At 38.7% G+C, this 23,153-nt stretch overlaps 1 protein-coding gene and 1 long non-coding RNA gene across 2 annotated transcripts in view; both read left to right on the top strand.

Moving 5' to 3' along the window:
* Positions 1–336: 336 nt before the first annotated feature.
* Positions 337–23,153, top strand: part of LOC126284490 (uncharacterized) — a 36,177-nt gene continuing 13,360 nt past the window's right edge. Inside the window, exon 1 of the long non-coding RNA XR_007551487.1 lies at positions 337–397. This is a non-coding gene — a long non-coding RNA (uncharacterized LOC126284490). The remainder of the gene's footprint in view (positions 398–23,153) is intronic.
* On the top strand, positions 394–4,797 carry LOC126284475 (probable nucleoporin Nup54). The gene has a single exon (XM_049983434.1). It carries the CDS (start codon positions 1,010–1,012, stop codon positions 2,657–2,659), a length of 1,650 nt encoding a protein of 549 aa, XP_049839391.1. The 5' UTR covers positions 394–1,009; the 3' UTR covers positions 2,660–4,797.

Here is a 23,153-nt window from a genome sequence, read left to right as displayed (position 1 = left end):
TAGAGCCAGCGCGACATGGGTGGTCGTGCATACCTGTGCGATACCCATTTTCGTACCCAACATTTCTGGGTCCATTTCTTCTTCGTCATCGTCACTATAAGCTCTTCAGCTAAAAGCTGCACAATTACAGTAGCTCCCGTACGAATATGTTCACTTTTCTGCATCTTGAAAGTCAGGTCAGTAGTGTTTCCAACTTCGACGTGGGGTTAAGTTAATTTGCATGTAATGGTAGTGGTGGGGAGATGCACGCGTAAGTAATTCATGCATGTAGCGACATGGCGTGATATGTTCTGAATGTGTAATCTTTGATGACATAATAATGTTAAATGTAACATATCTTTCGTATATAAGGTTTGGAATGTTGATATTTAAATTCTGTGTATTGCAGTAATAAACAGTAAGTGTGATTCTTTCTGTTAATGGTGGGACATGGTACAGATGAAGTGGGGAAAACTAATTGACAACTGTCCGGTTTCTTATGAGCAGTAAATATATTTGTTTTCGCGCTCTGTAAAGAAGATCACTGTACTGATTTTTTTCTAATTTATCAGGAACAGATATTAAAATTTTGTGGAAAAGTTCGCTTACTTAAAGCAGTAATCATTATATATTCTGGTGGAAACACAAACACACACTGACGACGGACAGTTGATATTGTCAGTGGGTGCTGCAAAACTGTGACAATAAAGTGTATCGTTAGCGTAGAATTTAATATCCGTGACATATTACAGGAACGCTGCACAGGTTTCGTACTGTCAGTTTTTTTGCATTATTTAGCATCCTGATGTGAACTAGAATTCATTCTCAATACCCGTTAATTGAATTGCGTTTTCCACCACCATTTAGGTTTTGACCATGTCTTTAATATAGTTTCCTAATTTCACGGTCGCGTAATGTTAACAGGTTGGCTGTAAAGCAAATCTGCGTTGGAAGAACGTTTTTTGTGGCCAATAAGTTAAGAATTTGAAAGTGTAGTGATACTTTTACAGCCCTATTTTAAGTTAACATAATGGCATTCAGTTTCGGTAATACTGCAAAATTCCCAACGCAAACGTCTGCACCATCTTTTGGTTTTGGCTCCTCGTTAACGACAACCGCTAAACCGGCAGCCACAGGTTTCTCCTTTGGTACTCCTAGTTTTGGCCTTGGTACTACAGCAGCCACAACAACAACAGGTTTTGGTTTTGGCGGCCTTGGATCAACACAGAATACTGGATTCAGCTTTGGTGCCACAACCACGACAGCAGCTGGGACTGGTGGATTTGGTACTGGCAGTTTACAGTTTGGTGCTGGATCAGCCGTATCTGGGACTGGAACTGCTCCGACATTTGGTGGATTTGGAACCACAGGCCAGCAACAAACTGGATTTGGATCTTTTGGCGCGTTTGGTGCAAAACCGGCGACATCAATAGGAGCATTTGGAAGCACTGGTTTATTTTCTCAACCACAACAGCAGCAGCAGCAGTCATTTTTGCAGCAGCAACAAGCGCCTTTGAAAGGGGAAGAGGCCATTGCAAGGGCTGTGTACTTTGTGCAGATATTTGGTGATGAACGTGATCAAGTACTGGCAAAATTTAACATGCTTCAGGCTTTGTGGGGTTGTGGAAAAGGTTACTATTTACCTGGCCAACCACCTGTAGAATTTACTCCTGCTAACCCTTTGTGTCGATTTAAGGGTATAGCTTACAGTCGCAGAGTAGATCCTGAAGAAGCTCGTGAAGGGCTTGTATTGCTCACGTTTGCAAAGGCAGAGGCAGATGTGCGAGCTGGTCAGTCGCAGCTTGTCCAGATCTTGCAAACTGCACTGGGAGATAGAGCTACGATTCACATCGACAGTATTCGCTCTGTAGGAGCTCAGAGAACAACAGTGAGCCTTTATGCTGAAGAAGCACAACAGCAGTTAGGAACAGCAAAACGTCGCTGTGGAGCAGCAGAACTGGCAGCGGGCATACGTCAACATTTGACCCAGCTGGGTGCAGAGTCAGTGCTGCCCCTTACTCTCCTGTTGTCTCCTGAAGTGGAACGATACCTTTCAGAGCCTCCTCCAGGCATTGATGCCCGTCTCTGGAAACAAGCACAGGCTGAAAATCCAGATTCAGCCAATCTCATACCTGTCCCGGTCATTGGGTTTGAAGCACTTGCAGCACGTGCTAAAGCCCAGGAACGTGAGGCAGCTGCACACTTAGCAGCATTAGATCGATCAGCTGCTGAAGTTTCTACTTTGCGTGCAGCATTGGCACGTACAGCTGCTAAGGTTTCTGAGCAACGTCGCCGAGCACTTTCTTTGGAGCATAGAGCACTAGTTGTAGTCGGCAGACAGCAGATCAGACGTAAAGCAGGGCAAGCGCTTGACCCTCGTGAAGAGGCTCTGTTGAGTCGATTGCAGGCACTTCAAGCCCATCTTTCTGCTCCATCTGTTGTTAAAGCTCGACTGAATGAAAGCCTGTCTCAGGTACGCTTGAGGCGAGGAGTTGATGGCACAGCAGGACCAGGAAGTGGTTTACGGAGTTCAGCAATGTTTGGTGATGACTTAAGAAAATTTCTGGAAATGGAACAAGATGGCATTGATCGCCTTGTAGAAGTTGTGCGATCTGACTTGAGCTCTATGCGTACAATTCAGGAAGGACTTTGCAAACTTTTGCCACAGCAGTACAAATGAGATTTCACTTAATTTTGACAAAAAATGGAAATACATGTGAGATGTGATCATTGTGTTTATGGTGAGCTTCTACAATGGAGTTGTTCCTACAGCATTTGGCTGTTTTGTGAATGATATATTTTCTGTGACTATTTTTTTACTCATTTGTTAAAATTTTATTATTGTGCTGTTGGTGTATTTTGAATATAAGACAACTATCTTGTGCTACATTTATAATTCATTAAATTACTACTGCTTCCAGGTCATAGTATTGCATTTAAAATATTGTGGGTGAATTTTATATGCATGGTATGGAATCCATCCTCCATGCCCATGCCCCCTTTTTCTCACCCCTCCCTCTCCTGCTTTGCATACACAGTCATTCAGACATGCAGGTGTAACATGTACACATTGGTTTAAAGTAATGCAGAATGGAATGAATCCAAGGGAATTTTTAACATGTAATCTGAAGAGAAGATGAAATATATTTAGCCAACACCTAGAATTTAGAGCATTGTAAAATGAAAGAAAAAGACCTTAGATTCAGGGTACATATAGGAATATAGAAAAAAAATAGTAGAGTTGCTTAGGAGCTAAGAAGAGATGATTAAGAGAAAAAGGATTGGTCAAACCAAACTGGAAATTGAAGGGATGCAACATTTCATAAAGCAGGAGTGCAAAACTTCATGTTAATGTGGCAAAGTTTCTGCCACAGTCTGATAAGTTGCTAACAGTGTATTCAGTGAATTGGTTTACATTATTGTTGAGTAGTCACTTGGTGTGTGTTAATTAGTGTGGCGTATGTTTTCCTTTTTAAGTCTTAATCATTGCCACAGGTCAAGAGGCAACGACTACACTTTATTCGAAGATTTATTGTTTGATGGAATGTACACACAAATTAGGCCTACTATGTTGTTAAGGAGTGAGTTGGACAGGGTTGCAGTGTGTTTATTTATGGAATGTACACACAAATTACTATGTTGGTATGAAGCGAGTTGGACAAGGTTGCAGTGTGTTTATTTAAAAGTTTGGTTCTCTGGCTTTTTTTCAAACTGCCACCTGTTTCTTGATGTATGTTTATCAAAAAAATTACTTGTTTGTTAAGGGGGGAAAGCCCCGCATGATGAAACCAGAACTTATAATCGATGATTTTATTATTGTCCATTGCTTTGGGCCGTCATTTGTAAGAATTGACCTATTCCATAACATCACTATTTTAAATGTATGTTGCTTATTCATCAGTTTCTTACATGATAGTTTCAATTTCCTCTCAGTGTGTGATTATTATGTGGAAATTTCGTAAATATGATTTGAAAAGAGCAAAATCAAATGTGGAACTGTTCAGAAGATTCTGAAAAAGCTGTACAAAATAAAGTAGTACACCTATTGTTACACTGAACGATAGAAATTTACTATCTGCATAAGGGGGACATTCAGTTCAAACGTTGCAACTGATTTGTTTGCCCTTTGTTGCACTATTGCAGTTGGCAAGTAGGCCTGCTTATTGACCAAAATTGTGAAGAGCTTGTCATTTTCAATATTCACCCCTCCCCACGTTGTCTTAATTGATTTGTAATCTTCATAATATAAATCTTCTTGTACTGTGTTTGTATTCTGCCCCAGAATGATCTAACACTTGTCATTAGAGTGACGATTTGAAATATTTATGTCCACTTCTCAAAGACTTTTGTTTATTCATTGAGAAGACTGATTATATTTTTTTATTTTCAATTTTTTTATGCAGATGTGCAGATAAAACAGTGAATGTAAAAGAATTTTTTATATAGTTTTAATCTGCTTTGATTGTCTTTTACATTACTCCATGCTGCTTTTAAAAAAAATTGAAATCCATTTTATAGACAGACTTGTAATTACTCATATGTGAACTTGTCTTCTTTTAGTTTGTTTCTGCCTGCCATAAAATATTGAAAGATAGTCTACTGAATAATATGATTTCCAAAATGTGACTGAACTTTGATGCAATACCGTTGTGTGTTTGTATTTACATTGGAATGATAAATTAATACAATATATAGCACTAGCATAGGTTGACAAAAATAATTTAAAAAAAATTATTACATTTTTTTGTATTCTGTGCATCCATACCTATACATTCATAATTGTGTGAAACTTCTGACAATAAATCTTGTTGTACTGTGTTCGATCTAACAAGTTATGCATGCTTTTGTCCTTATTATTTTGTTGTTATTTACTAGTAAAAGTTTATTAAAAACTAAAATCAGTTGATTCTAAACCAGAATATTATTTTGACTATACTGAACTAACTTTAATGCAATAGGAACACACCGTTTTTTGTGGACTTTGAAAAAATAACAATTAGAGAATATTTGAAATTGTTGTTGTTAATTGCTTACCTTAGAAAAGTAATGTAAGCATACAATATTCACAGATTAGGTCTTAGACCTGTTTTAACTGGCCATCTGTTACCTACAGAGCATTATGAAGACTGATCTGCGATCGTGAGATATATAATTAGTGTTGCCATGTAAGAAAGTAATTTTTTCTTAAAGCAAGCGGAATGTCAAGTGTAGGTAGAACAAATTGCATTATTTTGAGTGTGTGAGTAAAACTCAATCACTACTTGCCTCTCTCTATTGTTTTGCTCTTAATTATAAGTGAGCAAATAAGTGGCTCTGGTAGAGTTGTGCAAGTAGTTAAAGTGAAGCAGTAATAGGTTGGAGATTGATGTACATGTTTGCAGTTGATAACAAAGTAAGTATGGGAACATAAGTCAGAGAAAATATGTATTATCTGTTTGCAAACTGAAGAGCAGGCATCACTCATAACGGAGGAAATGGTGCTTCTAAGAGGAACACAGCAATTACTCTACAGGAACTCGTAACAAACAGTTCCTTGTATAACAGTGTAGTGCTGTGTGCAGCGATTCATGAAGCTTCTCTTTTTGTGCAGCTCTTGTGTTGGTTATATTATTTACTAACTTTTGTGTTCTGTATAGTGTTAACACATTTAGTAAAAAATTAACACTGTAGCTTGCAGATAAAACCTTTTTTAGCAGGAATGTGGAAATTGCGTGCTCGCTTTCCAGTTAGCCTATACAAAACGTGAAACAATAAATGGCCATTAGCACTGCACACATATGAAATCTATGTCTTAACAATTTCGGATCAAATTATATTATGTGGACACAGAGCAGTGGGAGAAGGCGTGGGGAATTAGGATAAAGAAATAACGATAATGGAAATTCTAAGATGAAGCAGTACATAAAATGATGGAAAGACTGTACCCACATGTAGTGGACTGATGTGTGGCACATAGACACTTGTGACAAAACAGTATTCACACTAGCTTTCAGGCTCACAGACTTTGAGTAGCAGACAGACACAACATAAAGACAGCTATGCATGTGAGCTTAGGGCCAAAAGCCCTCCTCCTAACATAGAAAAAACACAGACTTAAACAGAGCACAACTCACACACGTATGGCCACTGGCCAGACACAGTGATTCGTTGTGTGAATTGTGTGTGCACAAATTGTTTGTTTTTCTATTTTAGAAAAAGACCTTCTGGCTGAAAGCTTCCATGTGTAAGTCTTTTTGTTGTGCCTGTCTGTGACTCAACGTCTCCCCTATACGGTGAGTAGCACTCCATTCTTTTCATAATGTTGTCATTATATACCCACATGGGGGGAGGGGAAGCTGTCTACACTGACCCTTCCCTGTCCATCCAGAATGTAACAGATCTCATTATTCCCTGTATATCATTTTTCTTGGCATGTGTACATTTTGCAATGTTGCTTTTGGTATCTATACCAATTGAAGTGCAGTGGTTAAAACAGATGTTAGGTTTCCTTAAATTTCTTAAAATGAATTATGCCTTTCAAAAGTGTGCAAAGACAGCAGTCACTTAGTGAAAATTATCTGTTGTTACCTGTGTGAGCTCAGTACATATCAACTTCAGGTGAGCGAATGGTTTTCTTTTCTCATTTTTATTCATTGTTCTTGTTGTGGAACGTCCATTGCCTTAACAATTTGATGCATAACTTTTTGTTTGTTATGTTGTCTTAGTTGAATAATGCAAAGGAAAGTAAGTTATCGTCTCATCAGCATTGATTTAATGGGACATGCACTGACTATCTAAGTAGTGATGACAAGATGGGAATTAGCTGTGGCTGTGTTAAATTCGCCTGAAGTGAATTACATAATTTGGCACAGTGTGTGTCAGTATGGCAAGACTAGTATATTTCTGATTTCTCTTAAATAAAACTGCCATGTTAACCATTGTGAGGCTATTTTTGTTTCACACAAGATTCCAGAATTTTAAGTTAGCTTTCACATTTATACTGACTGTCAAGGTACAGTGATTAGGCAATAGAGTAGGATTAAGTTCCCATTTTGGTATTTATGTTTAAGTTTTGAAGACAAGAGTGTTGCTGGTGAACCGTTCTGCAATGTGTGAGGATCAATTTTGCATTTTATAGAAGAATGGATCGGTTGGTAGGACATGTTCTGAGGCATCAAGGGATCACCAACTTAGTACTGGAGGGCAGCTTGGAGGGTAAAAATCGTACAGGGAGACCAAGAGATGAATACACTAAGCAGATTCAGAAGGATGTAGGCTGCAGTAGGTACTGGGAGATGATGAAGCTTGCACAGGATAGAGTAGCATGGAGAGCTGTCTCAGGACTGAAGACAACAACATTGTAGTCTGCAGAAGTTTTGCCTTTTATAAATTTATTTATGTCATCTGCAGATATTGTACACTTCTCAGACTTGCTGAATGACTTGAGATCATTGATAAATATCAAGAATAACACTGATCTACAATAGAATATTGGGACACACTGTAAATAATTTCTTTTCTTTTAGAGTGGTAGGTATACACAATGTTCTCTTCCTGATTTGTTTTTTCTACTGTCTGCCCTCCGATTTTTAGGTATGATGTCACCCATTCACATATCAACCCCCCTAATTCCTGCATATTCCAATATTTGTAGCAGTTAGTTGTGGTCTTATCATATCAAAGGCCTTTGTGAGTTCCAGAAATGTTACTGAAAAACTTTGAGGTTCGCCGATGACATTTTAATTCTGTCAGAGACAGCAAAGGACTTGGAAGAGCAGTTGAATGGAATGGATAGTGTCTTGAAAGGAGGGTATAAGATGAACATCAACAAAAGCAAAATGAGGATAATGGAATGTAGTCGAAGTAAGTCGGGTGATGCTGAGGAGAATTAGATTAGGAAATGAGACACTTAAGTAGTAAAGGAGTTTTGCTATTTGGGGAGCAAAATAACTGATGACGGTCAAAGTAGAGAGGATATTAAATGTAGACTGGCAATGGCAAGGAAAGCGTTTCTGAAGAAGAGAAATTTGTGAACATAGAGTATAGATTTAAGTGTCAGGAAGTCATTTCTGAAAGTATTTGTATGTAGTGTAGCCATGTATGGAAGTGAATCATGGATGATAAATAGTTTGGACAAGAAGAGAATAGAAGCTTTCGAAATGTGGTGCTACAGAAGAATGCTGAAGATTAGATGGGTAGATCACATAACTAATGAGGAAGTATTGAATCGGATTGGGGAGAAGAGAAGTTTGTGGCACAACCTGACCAGAAGAAGGGACCGGTTGGTAGGACATGTTCTGAGGCATCAAGGGATCACCAATTTCGTATTAGAGGGCAGCGTAGAGGGTAAAAATCGTAGAGGGAAACCAAGAGATGACTACACTAAGCAGATTCAGAAGGATGTAGGTTGCAGTAGGTACTGGGAGATGAAGAAGCTTGCTCAGGATAGAGTAGCATGGAGAGCTGCATCAAACCAGTCTCAGGACTGAAGACCACAACAACAACAACATGTTTCATCTGGTCTGTTGCAGTTCAGTGCTTTGTTTTTAGAATCAAAAATTGCTCTTTCTATTGATTTTTTTTCTGATTCCATGTTGGGTTCTTGGTAAAAAAAAAAAAATGGAACAGCTGAGTGATTGGTCTGTAGTTGTTTACATTTGTCTTGTCTCCCTTTTTGAAGAGAGGCCTTACCTTCCACATTTTTTCTCGAAAAACATCTCTACACAACAAAGAGTTACAAAAATGAGTTAGGGGCTTAGTACTATTACACATTTTTTAAATATGTATCAGGAGCATTGTCTATGCCTGATTGTTTATGGAAAAAATAAGTAAAATTAACAGTGTGGGTAAGTTTTAAAGTTAACAGCTGTTCAGTTCTGTAGTTCCTACTTCAACTCCTCCATACCTCCTTGCAACATTTTGTCTCTCCTAATAGATCAGCACAGGTGTTGAGAAGAACAAATGCTAATCATAGCCTCCTCATTTGTTCCGTCAGAGCTGATTACTGTTCCACCACCATCAGCGATGACGACTCCCAACAAATGGAATAAAAATTCAAGAAACAATTTGCTATGATCAAGTTTAATGCTCACACTAGCTACCGCACTCATAGCAGAGTGCTCAGAACACTACTGAACGCTAATTGGCTGTTGGAGAATGCCTGACTTAGGTGCACAGAACACTCGACTGCCGTCATCCGTGTCTCCAACTATAGTCACCATTGATGTAATCTCTCTTTACACCAACCTCCTTCCCTGTCCGCCTGGTGCCGACCAACTCTTAAGGTGGCACTCAGGTGAAAGTGAATCTGTGATGTCTGTACACCTCTCATTAATTTTATAGTCACCAGTAACTATTTCACATTTGAGTGATGGACTTACAAACATCAGTGATTTGGCCTTGAAAACTAGGGTGTCTTATTGTGCCAGCCTTTATGTGGATAATTTTATCAAATTCCACAGATTTTCATTCCCTTGTTTACAATATACTGACAACATTTTACTCTGATATTTTATGGTGCTGGACTTCCTTGAAAATGGTGTCCTTTTAACAAATGAGATTCAAAAATGTTCTTATGTTAAGGATTCAAAGTCTTGACAAAGCGACAACTTATAAAATGAAGTCCATCAGATTTTTTCTAAATTTTGTGTTACCATGCTCAGTTTTGACCTCCGTCTCAGTTATGATATCTCCATACCTCAGAATATCTCAGACACACAAACATGCATCAGTACCTGCAACTTGGCAGCTGTTCCACTCACAAAGTGAGATTCTCTCTCCCCTATAGGTTTAACATTCATGACAAATGGTTCTTTGGATATTATTATTATTATTTTTTCTTTCCTTTCTCAGACGTTATGTCTGGTTAAGAATGGAAAGTGATGCGGACCTTGATCAAGCATGACTTCCTTCTAACTGTATGGTATATGTTGCATTGCATTTAGGAACTTTCGGGTAATTGAACATGTATCAATAATTAGATTTCTGTAGTTGTATATATACGTTTGGATGTCGCTGTATTGCGTTTATGTGGTGGTGGATGTTGTGTGGTATGACTCCTGTAGTTGATAGTATAATTGGTATAACGCCAACTTTATCCTGATGCCACATGTCTTTGACTTCCTCAGCAAGTTGGATGTATTTTTCAATTTTTTCTCCTATTTTCTGCTGTCTATTTGTTGTATTGGGTATGGATATTTCGATTAGTTGTGTTAATTTCTTCTTTTTATTGGTGAGTATGATGTCAGGTTTGTTATGTGGTGGTGTTTTATCTGTTATAATGGTTCTGTTTCAGTATAATTTGTATTCATCATTGTCCAGTACATTTTGTGGTGCATACTTGTATGTGGGTATGTGTTGTTTTATTAGTTTATGTGGTATGGCAAGTTGTTGATGTATTATTTTTGCTACATTGTCATGTCTTCTGGGGTATTCTGTATTTGCTAGTACATCCCCTTGTGATGTGATCTACTGTTTCTATTATTATTATTATTATTATTATTTGTCCAGGGCTTGGACATTCTCGTAGGGGAAAGGAGAGTCCAAACATGGATTTGATTGATGATGACCACGTCATCCACAACACTGCATATGAGTACTTTTGATATGTTGTTATTGACACAGCTAATTGCCAGAAACTTCTGGATTACCCAACACAGTACCTATTATATACCTGTGATTTGCAATGTTTTCATGAGGCTTCTTTTATAGCAAATTCTTCCTGAGTAGGGAAGGTTCTAGCAGCCAACCATCTTAGCTTGGACAAAACCATGTGCTTGAAAGAACACTGTTGAAGTACCTTACATCACAATGTTAGAACCTTCTTAGATCATGCAGGACAATGAAAGAGCTAGTGGTATTAACAGTGTACAAGCCACCAACAGTAAATACCTTTTATTTAAGCAGGAGAGAACTAATGAGGCTGGTAGGCTCATTATTTACTGAAACCTAAACGTTTTCAGTCGGTGCCAATAAAAGACACATGTTGATGTCTTGCTTGGATTATGTCCTATATTTAACTAACCATCAATGATTTAAGGCAATTTATTACAATTTTTGTTATCATTAACCCTTTAACTACTCTGGACATGTTAACGTGCACACCTTTGTACCTGTCCCTGTGTGCTCTGAACATGTTTACGCGTGCCACCAGACCTTCTACCTGGTACTCTGAACATGTCTACAGGTAGGCACGTTCAGAGTACCAGGTAGAACGACTGGTGGTACGAGTAAACATGTTCAGAGCACACAGGGACAGGTACAAAGGCGCGCGTGTTAAGACATGCAGAGCAGAGAAAGGGTTAAATACAAAATGTCAATGTTTCACCACTTATGACAGGGCAGATTATGCTAGTCTTACAGTATCGGGAGAAACATGGTTTCCTACCTAATGATTGTATCCCAACAGGTAACACATCAAACATTCTCAATGTCACTTTCAGAAAACTTTTCAGTGTTATGAATAGTCAATATTTTATGAATATGGAACTTGATTTCGTACTAAAGGTTTCCTGGTTTTCTTTATCACATTTGATGCTGTGCTGACATATTTTCTGAAGGTTTTTCATTAGTTCTGTCTGGATGAAAATGGGACTGCTAAGACATAGTTTCTTAGTTAATATTATCATCATATTTTTCTTCTGGATTAGGACACTAGAAATCTGCTAACTAGCTCCATAACTGTTATCCAAAGCTGATATGGTTATCAAAAAGTGCAGAGATGATAATTAGAAGGAACTATGTTGCATCTCTTAATTTTCTTAAATGTATGTGACACAGTAAAGATTCCACATAGGTGTAAAACATGTCTCTGTCTGCTGAGCTTCATGTTAATGATTGAACCAAGATGTTTTCACAACACCTATACTATTCAAGCACCCATTCTCTTCTAAACTATGTCTAAATTCCTTTGGGATTTTTTGTTCTATAGAGTATTTCAACTACTGCCATCAAGGAGTACAGAGATTAAGAGTTCTGTGTTTTGTTTGGATGATGATAGCTACAGAAATGAGTTATATGAAATAAACAGTCCTTGAATAACCTAGATGGAAATTCTTTATTTGAAGTGCCTAATGATCAGACTTGTACCTGCATTTTGTTTCCTTATTAATTTTAATTCCATGAACCATGGACCTTGCCGTTGGTGGGGAGGCTTGCGTGCCTCAGCGATACAGATAGCCGTACCGTAGGTTCAACCACAATGGCGGGCTATCTGTTGAGAGGCCAGACAAACGTGAGGTTCCTGAAGAGGGGCAGCAGCCTTTTCAGTAGTTGCAGGGGCAACAGTCTGGATGATTGACTGATCTGCCTTGTAACAATAACCAAAACGGCCTTGCTGTGCTGGTACTGTGAACGGCTGAAAGCAAGGGGAAACTACTAATTTTTCCCGAGGGCATGCAGCTTTACTGTATGATTAAATGATGATGGCGTCCTCTTGGGTAAAATATTCCGGAGGTAAAATAGTCCCCCATTCAGATCTCCGGGCAGGGCCTACTCAAGAGGATGTCGTTATAAGGAGAAAGAAAACTGGCATTCTACGGATCGGAGCGTGGAATGTCAGATCCCTTAATCGGGCAGGTAGGTTAGAAAATTTAAAAAGGGAAATGGATAAGTTAAAGTTAGATATAGTGGGAATTAGTGAAGTTCGGTGGCAGGAGGAACAAGACTCAAATAGGAGTAATGCAGGAGTAGGTTTAATAATGAATAGGAAAATAGGAATGCAGGTAAGCTACTACAAACAGCATAGTGAATGCATTATTGTAGCCAAGATAGATAAGAAGCGCACACCTACTACAGTAGTACAAGTTTATATGCCAACTAGCTCTGCAGATGACGAAGAAATTGAAGAAATGTATGATCAAATAAAAGAAATATTCAGATAGTGAAGGGAGATGAAAATTTAAAGTCATGGGTGACTGGAATTCGGTAGTAGGAAAAGGGAGAGAAGGAAACGTAGTAGGTGAATATGGATTGGGGCAAAGAAATGAAAGAGGAAGCTGCCTGGTAGAATTTTGCACAGAGCACAACTTAAATATAGGTAACACTTGGTTCAAGAATCATAAAAGAAGGCTGTATACATGGAAGAAGCCTGGAGATACTGACAGGTTTAAGATAGATTATATAATGGTAAGACAGAGATTTAGGAACCAGGTTTTAAATTGTAAGACATTTCCAGGGGCAGATGTGGACTTTGACCACAATCTATTGGTTATGACTTGTAGATTAAAACTGAAGAAACTGCAAAAAGGTGGAAATTTAAGGAGATGAGACCTGGATAAACTGAAAGAACCAGAGGTTGTACAGAGTTTCAGGGAGAGCATAAGGGAGCAATTGACAGGAATTGGGGAAAGGAATACAGTAGAAGAAGAATGGGTAGCTTTGAGGGATGAAGTAGTGAAGGCAGCAGAGGATCAAGTAGGTAAAAAGACGAGGGCTAGTAGAAATCCTTGGGTAACAGAAGAAATATTGAATTTAATTGATGAAAGGAGAAAATATAAAAATGCAGTAAATGAAGCAGGCAAAAAGGAATATAGACGTCTCAAAAATGAGATCGACAGGAAGGGTAAAATGGCTAAGCAGGGATGGATAGAGGACAAATGTAAGGAGGTAGAGGCTTATCTCAGTAGGGGTAAGATAGATACTGCCTACAGGAAAATTAAAGAGACCTTTGGAGATAAGAGAACCACTTGTACGAACATCAAGAGCTCAGATGGACACCCAGTTCTAAGTAAAGAAGGGAAAGCAGAAAGGTGGAAAGAGTATATAGAGGGTCTATACCAGGGCGATGTACTTGAGGACAATATCATGGAAATGGAAGAGGATGTAGATGAAGATGAAATGGGAGATACGATACTGCGTGAAGAGTTTGACACAGCACTGAAAGACCTGAGTCGAAACAAGGCCCCCGGAGTAGACAACATTCCATTAGAACTACTGACGGCCTTGGGAGAGCGAGTCCTGACAAAACTCTACCATCTGGTGAGCAAGATGTATGAGACAGGTGAAATACCCTCAGACTTCAAGAAGAATATAATAATTCCAATCCGAAAGAAAGCAGGTGTTGACATATGTGAAAATTACCGAATTATCAGTTTAATAAGTCACACTTGCAAAATACTAACCCGAATTCTTTACAGACGAATGAAAAAACTGGTAGAAGCCGACCTTGGGGAAGATCAGTTTGGATTCCGTAGAAATGTTGGAACACGTGAGGCAGTGCTGACCCTACGACTTATCTTAGAAGCTAGATTAAGGAAGGGCAAACCTACGTTTCTAGCATTTGTAGACTTTGTGAAAGCTTTTGACAATGTTGACTGGAATACTCTCTTTCAAATTCTGAAGGTGGCAGGGGTAAAATACAGGGAGCGAAAGGCTATTTACAATTTGTACAGAAACATGATGGCAGTTATAAGAGCCGAGGGACATGAAAGGGAAGCAGTGGTTGGGAAGGGAGTGAGACAGGGTTGTAGCCTCTCCCCGATGTTATTCAATCTGTATATTGGGCAAGCAGTGAAGGAAACAAAAGAAAAGTTCGGTGTAGGTATTAAAAGCTATGGAGAAGAAATAAAACTTTGAGGTTCGCCGATGACATTGTAATTCTGTCAGAGACGGTAAAGGACTTGGAAGAGCAGTTGAACGGAGTGGATAGTGTCTTGAAAGGAGGGTATAAGATGAACATCAACAAAAGCAAAATGAGGATAATGGAATGTAGTCGAATTAAGTCGGTTGATGCTGAGGGAATTATATTAGGAAATGAGGCACTTAAAGCAGTAAAGGAGTTTTACTATTTGGGGAGCAAAATAACTGATGATGGTCGAAGTAGAGAGGATATAAAATGTAGACTGGCAATGGCAAGGAAAGCGTTTCTGAAGAAGAGAAATTTGTGAACATCGAATATAGATTTATGTATCAGGAAGTCGTTTCTGAAACTATATGTATGGAGTGTAGCCATGTATGGAAGTGAAACATGGACGATAAATAGTTTGGACAAGAAGAGCAGAGAAGCTTTCGAAATGTGGTGCTACAGAAGAATGCTGAAGATTAGATGGGTAGATCACATAACTAATGAGGAAGTATCGAATAGGATTGGGGAGAAGAGAAGTTTGTGGCACAACTTGACCAGAAGAAGGGATCGGTTGGTAGGACATGTTCTGAGGCATCAAGGTATCACCAATTTAGTATTGGAGGGCAGTGTGGAGGGTAAAAATCGTAGAGGGTGACCAAGAGATGACTACACTAAGCAGTTTCAGAACGATGTAGGTTGCAGTGGGTACTGGGAGATGAAGATGCTTGCACAGGATAGAGTAGCATGGAGAGCTGCATCAAACCAGTCTTAGGACTGAAGACCACAACAACAACATTAATTTTATGTAATTTTTCTCTTAGTGCTTTAATTCCATGACCATACTGAACATCTACATTATAAACTATATGGGTAGGGTCTGGCCGAAAGTACATGGTCCAATCATGTTAATGTGACTACTGCAGATAAAATAGAAAGAAACTTCCACATGGGAAAAATATATTAAAAACAAAGATTCGGAGACTTACCAAGCGGGAAAGCGCCGGTAGGCAGGCACAATAAATAAAACACACAAACACACACACAGAATTTCTGGCTTTCGCAACCGACGGTTGCTTCTTCAGGAAGGAGAGGGAAAGACGAAAGGATGTGGGTTTTAAGGGAGAGGGTAAGGAGTCATTCCAATCCCGGGAGCGGAAAGACTTACCTTACGGGGAAAAAAAGACAGGTCCCGCTCCCGGGATTGGAATGACTCCTTACCCTCTCCCTTAAAACCCACATCCTTTCATCGTTCCTTCTCCTTCCCTCTTTCCTGAAGAAGCAACCGTCGGTTGCGAAAGCTAGAAATTCTGTGTGTGTGTTTGTGTGTTTTATTTATTGTGCCTGTCTACCGGCGCTTTCTCGCTTGGTAAGTCTTGGAATCTTTGAATACTGCATATGTTTGATGTCAGTGTGCTATAACCACTTGCTGACAGCAAGTCACAGCACTAGCAGTGGAGGATACATAAAGCTTGTTGGAGGAACATAGGAAACAGTGCAGTTATTGTGGTAATGTGGAAATGGAATGATTTACCTGATGTCCAAAATATTTATTTATTTATCCATCTATAGACAATAAATATTGTATGGATGTTGTCCAAAAGTACATGTAAATTTACTGGAAACAATTTGTGCAAAACGAACGTACAAAATTTTACATTAAGTAGCACAAAGAATAATACACACAAAATTGTATAAAAATGCACAAAGAATAATACTTGGTCATACAAGACACAGTAATACAACTTTTTATACATGTATACTAACAGTATTGTAACTGCATACTCTGTTTGCCCCAAGGTTTTACTTTTGTCTTCCCTAAACAGGAAGCCCTTATATTCACTACAATAATTCAGTAAAGATATTACAACACTCAGCAGCTGTCCATCAGATATACAAAATTAACAGATACTTCAGGGGATGAAAGACAGTATTTTCAGTTTTGCCTTAATATATACATTATCAGAAATATTTATTGGCCTAAATAGTTATTTACTGAGTAAAAACATTGTTCAAGTAGAAATTCCTTAAATTCTACTTTAAATGTGTTTTCATCTTCTGACTTCCTGATGTTGGATGGCAGTATGTTGTAGGGTTTTGTACCAATATGGCTCACATTCCTTTGTGTGTGTGTTCTTTTTGTTTGCTGAGTATGGAGTGCTGTGCTATTTCGAGTATTGTAGTTATGCAAGTCGGCATTTGTCTGAAAATTTGCAAGGCCATAACATATAAAACACGTTTGTATATACAGGGTGTTACAAAAAGGTATGGCCAAGCATTCAGGAAACATTCCTCACACACAAAGAAAGAAAATATGTTATGTGGACATGTGTCCAGAAACACTTACTTTCCATGTTAGAGCTCATTTTTTACTTCTCTTCAAATCACATTAATCACGGAATGGAAACACACAGCAACAGAACTTACCAGAGTGACTTCAAACACTTTGTTACAGGAAATGTTCAAAATGTCCTCTGTTAGCGAGGATACATGCATCCACCCTCCGTCGCATGGAATCCCTGATGCGCTGTTGCAGCCCTGGAGAATGGCGTATTGTATCACAGTCGTCCACAATACAAGCACGAAGAGTCTCTACATTTGGTACTGGGGTTGCGCAGACAAGAGCTTTCAAATGCCCCCATAAATGAAAGTCAAGACGGTTGAGGTCAGGAGAGCGTGGAGGCCATGGAATTGGTCCGCCTCTAGCAATCCATCGGTCACCGAATCTGTTGTTGAGAAGCGTACGAACACTTCGACTGAAATGTGCAGGAGCTCCATCGTGCATGAACCACATGTTGTGTCGCACTTGTAAAGGTGCATGTTCTAGCAGCACAGCTAGAGTATTCCGTATGAAATCATGATAACGTACTCCATTGAGCATAGGTGAAAGAACATGGGGCCCAATCAAGACATCACCAACAATGCCTGCCCAAACGTTCACAGAAAATCTGTGTTGGTGACGTGATTGCACAATTGCGTGCAGATCGTCGTCAGCCCACACATGTTGATTGTGAAAATTTACAATTTGGTCACGTTGGAATGAAGCCTCATCCGTAAAGAGAACATTTGCACTGAAATGAGGATTGACACATTGTTGGATGAACCATTCGTAGAAGTGTATCCGTGGAGGCCAATCAGCTGCTGATAGTGCCTGCACATGCTGTACATGGTACGGAAACAACTGGTTCTCCTGTAGCACTCTCCATACAGTGACGTGGTCGACATTACCTTGTACAACAGCAACCTATCTGATGCTGACATTAAGGTTATCGTCAACTGCACGAAGAATTGCCTCGTCCATTGCAGGTGTCTTCGTCATTCTAGGTCTTTCCCAGTCGCGAGTAATAGGCTGGAATGTTCAGTGCTCCCTAAGATGCCGATCAACGTCTTCCTGTCGGGACACCTTCGTTCTGAAAATCTGTCTCGATTCAAATGTACCACGCCACGGCTATTGCCCCATGCTAATCCATACATCAAATGGGCATCTGCCATCTCCGCATTTGTAAACATTGCACTGACTTCAAAACCACGTTCTTGATGAACACTAACCTGTTGATGCTACGTACTGATGTGCTTGATGCTAATACTGTAGAGCAATGCGTTGCGTGTCAACACAAGCACCGAAGTCAACATTACCTTCCTTCAATTGGGCCAACTGGCGGTGAATCGAGGAAGTACAGTACATACTGACGAAACTAAAATGAGCTCTAACATGGAAATTAAGCATTTCCGGGCACATGTCCACATAACATCTTTTCTTTATTTGTGTGTGAGGAATTTTTCCTGAAAGTTTGGCCGTACCTTTTTGTAACACCCTGTATATAAGGACAGTATTGTTAGACCTTTAAGCTTGTTGAATAAGGGTCTGCATTGTCTCTGTGGATCACTGTGTCTTATTATTCAGATAGCCCTCTTCTTTAACAGAAAGATTTGTTTTAGACGGCAAGTGGTGGAATCCCAAAATATTATTCTGCATGTTGCAAGAGACTGAAAACAGCTAAAATATGCCATCCTGGCACCCTCTGCAGTACAAACATTTGCAATAATTCTAAGAGCAAAATGAGCTGAGTTAAGTTTCTGCACAAGTTTTATTACATGATCATTAAAATTAAGATTTTCATCTACATGAATCCCCAGCAATTTTGTTGATGCCACTTTGTCTGTGGCCTTGTCACCCAACAACATGTCAAGATTTACATTTTGACATATTTTCCCAAAATGCATATAATTTGTATTATTTGCATTTAATGTCAACTGGTTTGCATTGAACCAAGTGTGGACATTCTTTATTACTTGATCAGTAGCAGTTTGCAACATTTAGTTTGGTACACCTATTAACTTACTAGTGTCATCTGTGAATAGTATGGCCTTTGCTGCTCCATCTGAGGTGTGAAAGTTATTTATGTAGACAAGGAACAATCAGGGACCTAGAATACTGCCTTGCATCACTCCTATTTCCAGTCTTTTTTGCATCTGATACAAAATTTATTTTGTGTTTGGAGTAATCAGACATCAGTCCTACAATCTGTGTTCTGTTTCGTAGGTATGATTCAAACCACTTTTTCCCTGTCCCATGAATACCTAATACTTCCAGTTTTTCTAAAAGAATGCCTTAATTGACAGTGTCAAATGCTTTGGAGGGATCTAAATTTATTTCTACTATGCCGTTGTCTTTTTCTAGTTTTTTGATTATTTGATCAGTTAGTGCTGTTTCTGTATTTTTACCTTCCTTAAAGCCATGTCGATTTCTATTTATTAATTTGTGATCATTTAGATATTTGTTGATTCTGTGCTTCATTAATTTTTCTATTATTTTGGAAAACGCTGGAAGGAGAGATATTGGCCGATAGTTTGTTACCTTATGCTTGTCGCCGTTTTTGAATAGTGGCTTCACTTTTGCCATTTTCATCTTTTCCGGAAACTCTCCTTCAGTAAATGATGAGTTGGCTATGTATGCCAAGGGCCTTGCGATTTGTGCAGTTGTCATTATTGTGATATAAACAGGCACCTCATCCAATCCTGCTGATATTTTAGGTTTCAAGCTTTTTATTGTTTTGAACACTTCATATTCATCTGTTGGATCTATCCTCATGTTACAAGCAGCTTATGGAAATTCAGGTTTTTCTTGGTTTGTAAATTTCAAGCTTAATGAAGTTGCTGCATTTATAAAATTATTGTTGATGTAATTTGGCAAATCTTGTTTTTTAATATTGACATTTTCTGTGTTGGCCTTTGCATCTCTTTTCTGTTTCAGTTTTCACAATACCCCATATGGCTTTTGATTTGTTATCAGACTGTCTTATTAAATTGTCATTACTCATTAATATTGCCTTGGCAATTACTTTTTGATACACGTATGTAATAGCTCTTTGGAACAGGGTGTTTTCCCCGATAGACTGAAATATACCATTGTAAAACCATTGCATAAAAAGGGGGATACGTCGGAAGTCAATAACAATTGCCCAATCTCTCTTATGACAGCTCTATCAAAAATTTTTGAGAAAGTAATGTATTCAAGAGTAGCCTCCCATATCTGTAAAAATAAAGTACTAACAAAATGTCAGTTTGGTTTTCAGAAAGGCTTTGCAACAGAAAATGCTATATACGCTTTCACTGATCAAATATTAAATGCTCTGAATAACCGGACATCACCCATTGGTATTTTTTGTGATCTCTCAAAGGCCTTTGACTGTGTAAATCATGGAATTCTTTTAGATAAGCTAAATCATTATGGTTTGAGGGGGCAGTGCACAAATGGTTTAATTCATACTTAACTGGAAGAATGCAGAAAGTTGAAATAAGTGGTTCATGTAATGTTAATACAACAGCTGATTCCTCAGACTGGCGGGCTATCAAGTACTGGGTCCCACAGGGTTCGGTCTTAGGTCCCTTACTGTTCTTGATATACATTAATGACTTACCATTCCATATTGATGAAGATGCAAAGTTAGTTCTTTTTGCTGATGATACAAGTTTAGTAATAACATCCAAAAACAAAGAACTAAGTGATGTAATTGTAAATGATGTTTTTCAAAAAATTATTAAGTGAAACTTCCTGGCAGATTAAAACTGTGTGCCCGACCGAGACTCGAACTCGGGACCTTTGCCTTTCGTGGGCAAGTAAAGCTGTGAGTACTGGGCGTGAGTCGTGCTTTGGTAGCTCAGATGGTAGAGCACTTGCCCGCGAAAGGCAAAGGTCCCGAGTTCGAGTCTCGGTCGGGCACACAGTTTTAATCTGCCAGGAAGTTTCATATCAGCACACACTCCGCTGCAGAGTGAAAATCTCATTCTGGAATTATTAAGTGGTTCTCAGCAAACGGACTCTCTTTATATTTTGATAAAACAGTATATACAGTTCCATACAGTAAGTGGCACAATTCCAGTAATAAATATAGACTTTGAACAGAAGGCTGTAGCTAAGGTAGAATTTTCAAAATTTTTAGGTGTGTCCATTGATGAGAGGTTAAACTGGAAGCAACACATTGATGGTCTGCTGAAACGTCTGAGTTTGGCTACGTATGCTATTAGGGTTATTGCAAATTTTGGTGATAATCTCAGTAAATTAGCTTACTATGCCTACTTTCATTCACTGTTTTCGTATGGTATCATATTCTGGGGTAATTCATCGTTGAGTAGAAAAGTATTCATTGCTCAAAAACGTGTAATCAGAATAATTGCTGGAGTCCACCCACGGTCATCCTGCAGACATCTATTTAAGGATCTAGGGATCCTCACAGTATATATATTCACTTATGAAATTTGTTGTTAAATATCCAGCCCAGTTCAAGAGTAATAGCAGTGTGCATAGCTATAACACCAGGAGAAAGGATGATCTTCACTATGCAGGGTTAAATCTGACTTTGGCACAGAAGGGGGTAAATTATGCTGCCACAAAAGTCTTTGGTCACCTACCAAACAGCATCAAAAGCCTGACAGATAGTCAACCAACATTTAAAAATAAATTAAAAGAATTTCTAGATGACAACTCCTTCTACTCATTGGCTGAATTTTTAGATATAAATTAAGGGAAGGAAAAAAAAGTAACTTAAGCATTAGTGTCATGCAATATTTTGTGTAATGTAATATCTTGTACAGACATCTTTCATTAACCTGACACGTTCCACATCATTACGAAGTGTCGTATTCATGATCTATGGAACAAGTTCTAATCTAATGTAATCTAATCTAATACACCCTCTTGTAATTCTTAACATAGTCTATGAACTGTGGATCTATAGACATCTTCAGTTTTGAATTTAGTCTCTTTAGAGTTCCACGAGAAATTTTGATGCCAGCTGTGATCCAAGAACTTGGCTTTGTATTGTGATGTGATTCTTGACAGCTTCTCTGGAATGCACATTTCGAAATATCTCATGAAAATTGAAGAAAAAGTATTATATGCATCATTCGTATTTGCTAGGGACAGCATTTCTGCCCAGGACTCACTAGTTAGGGTATTTATAAATTCTACACAGTTTTTATTGGAAAATTTTCTTTTGTGCATGAAGTACACTTTTTTCTTAGTGGCATTGAAGGAATTTTGAGGATAAGAGCATCATGGTCTGATAATTCCAAATCAGTATTTGTTACTTATACTTCCGTGGATCGTACATTTGAAAATGTATTATCTATAAGACCCTCTTTGTATTATATGTTATTCTTGTGGGTTCGTGTATGCGTGGAAACAGATTGAGACTACATAATAGATTTAGGAATTGATTTTTTAGCCTACTTTCATTCATAAGATATATGTTGAAATCTCCACAGACGACTACATTGGCTCTTTCAGTATTAAAAGGGCCAAGGGTGGAGCCATTTCTGAAATGCCTAAGCTTATTAACTATTTATGTGTCACTGTGATTAAAACATATTGTGTATGGCAAAATGGCGCTATCCGAAACTGGCACCAAGCAACTGGTGCACCATGGGCCATACAAGACAGGGGAGAATGGTGGCTGCAGAGTTTTATGCGGGCAAACGGATGTGCAACTATTGAGCAACTGACCACCCAGATGAACCAAGACACTACAAACAGTGTCTCCTCAACGACTGTTCAGCGAACATAACTGCATATGGGGCCTCGCAGCTGGTGCCTGGTTCATGCACCGTTGTTTACTGCTGTTTATCAGTGGTGCAGGCTGGAATTTGCACAGCAGTACTGCAACTTGATGTCCACTGAGTGGTGACAGGTGGCCTTTTCAAATAAATCTCATTCTATGCTCCATTGGACAGATGGCCATTGATGTGCATGGCATGACAGGTCTGAAAGCAAATGCCCTGTGAGCAGGAGGAAGCATTGTGATCTGGGTAATATTTTCATGGTATTCCCTAGGTGTTTAAATCATTATGGAAGGCACAGTGGATCAACACAAGTATGCACCTATCTTTGGGGCCATGTTCAACCCTACATACAGTTTGTTTTTCCTCAGCAAGATGGCATCTACCAGTAAGACTATGCAATGTGTCACACAGTTCACAGTGTATGTTCTGATCCCCCAATCCTATAATTAGTAATTCAACTAATTATTTAAATACTGTATTTGCTGGTTTTCGGGACATACACTGGGTCCTTTGTAACAGCATACTGAGCAAGCAGCATGGAAAGTTCAGAAATATTGACTGATCACAATAACTT

Source organism: Schistocerca gregaria, chromosome 1 (assembly GCF_023897955.1).
Source record: "Schistocerca gregaria isolate iqSchGreg1 chromosome 1, iqSchGreg1.2, whole genome shotgun sequence".
Classification (NCBI taxonomy): domain Eukaryota; kingdom Metazoa; phylum Arthropoda; class Insecta; order Orthoptera; family Acrididae; genus Schistocerca; species Schistocerca gregaria.
The sequence above is the reverse complement of the archived record's forward strand: the minus strand, read 5'-3'. Positions and strand labels throughout refer to the sequence as shown.

Bases quoted from the DNA above. Each gene is read 5' to 3' on its own strand.
- LOC126284475 (XM_049983434.1), top strand. From the start codon at position 1,010: ATGGCATTCAGTTTCGGTAATACTGCAAAATTCCCAACGCAAACGTCT.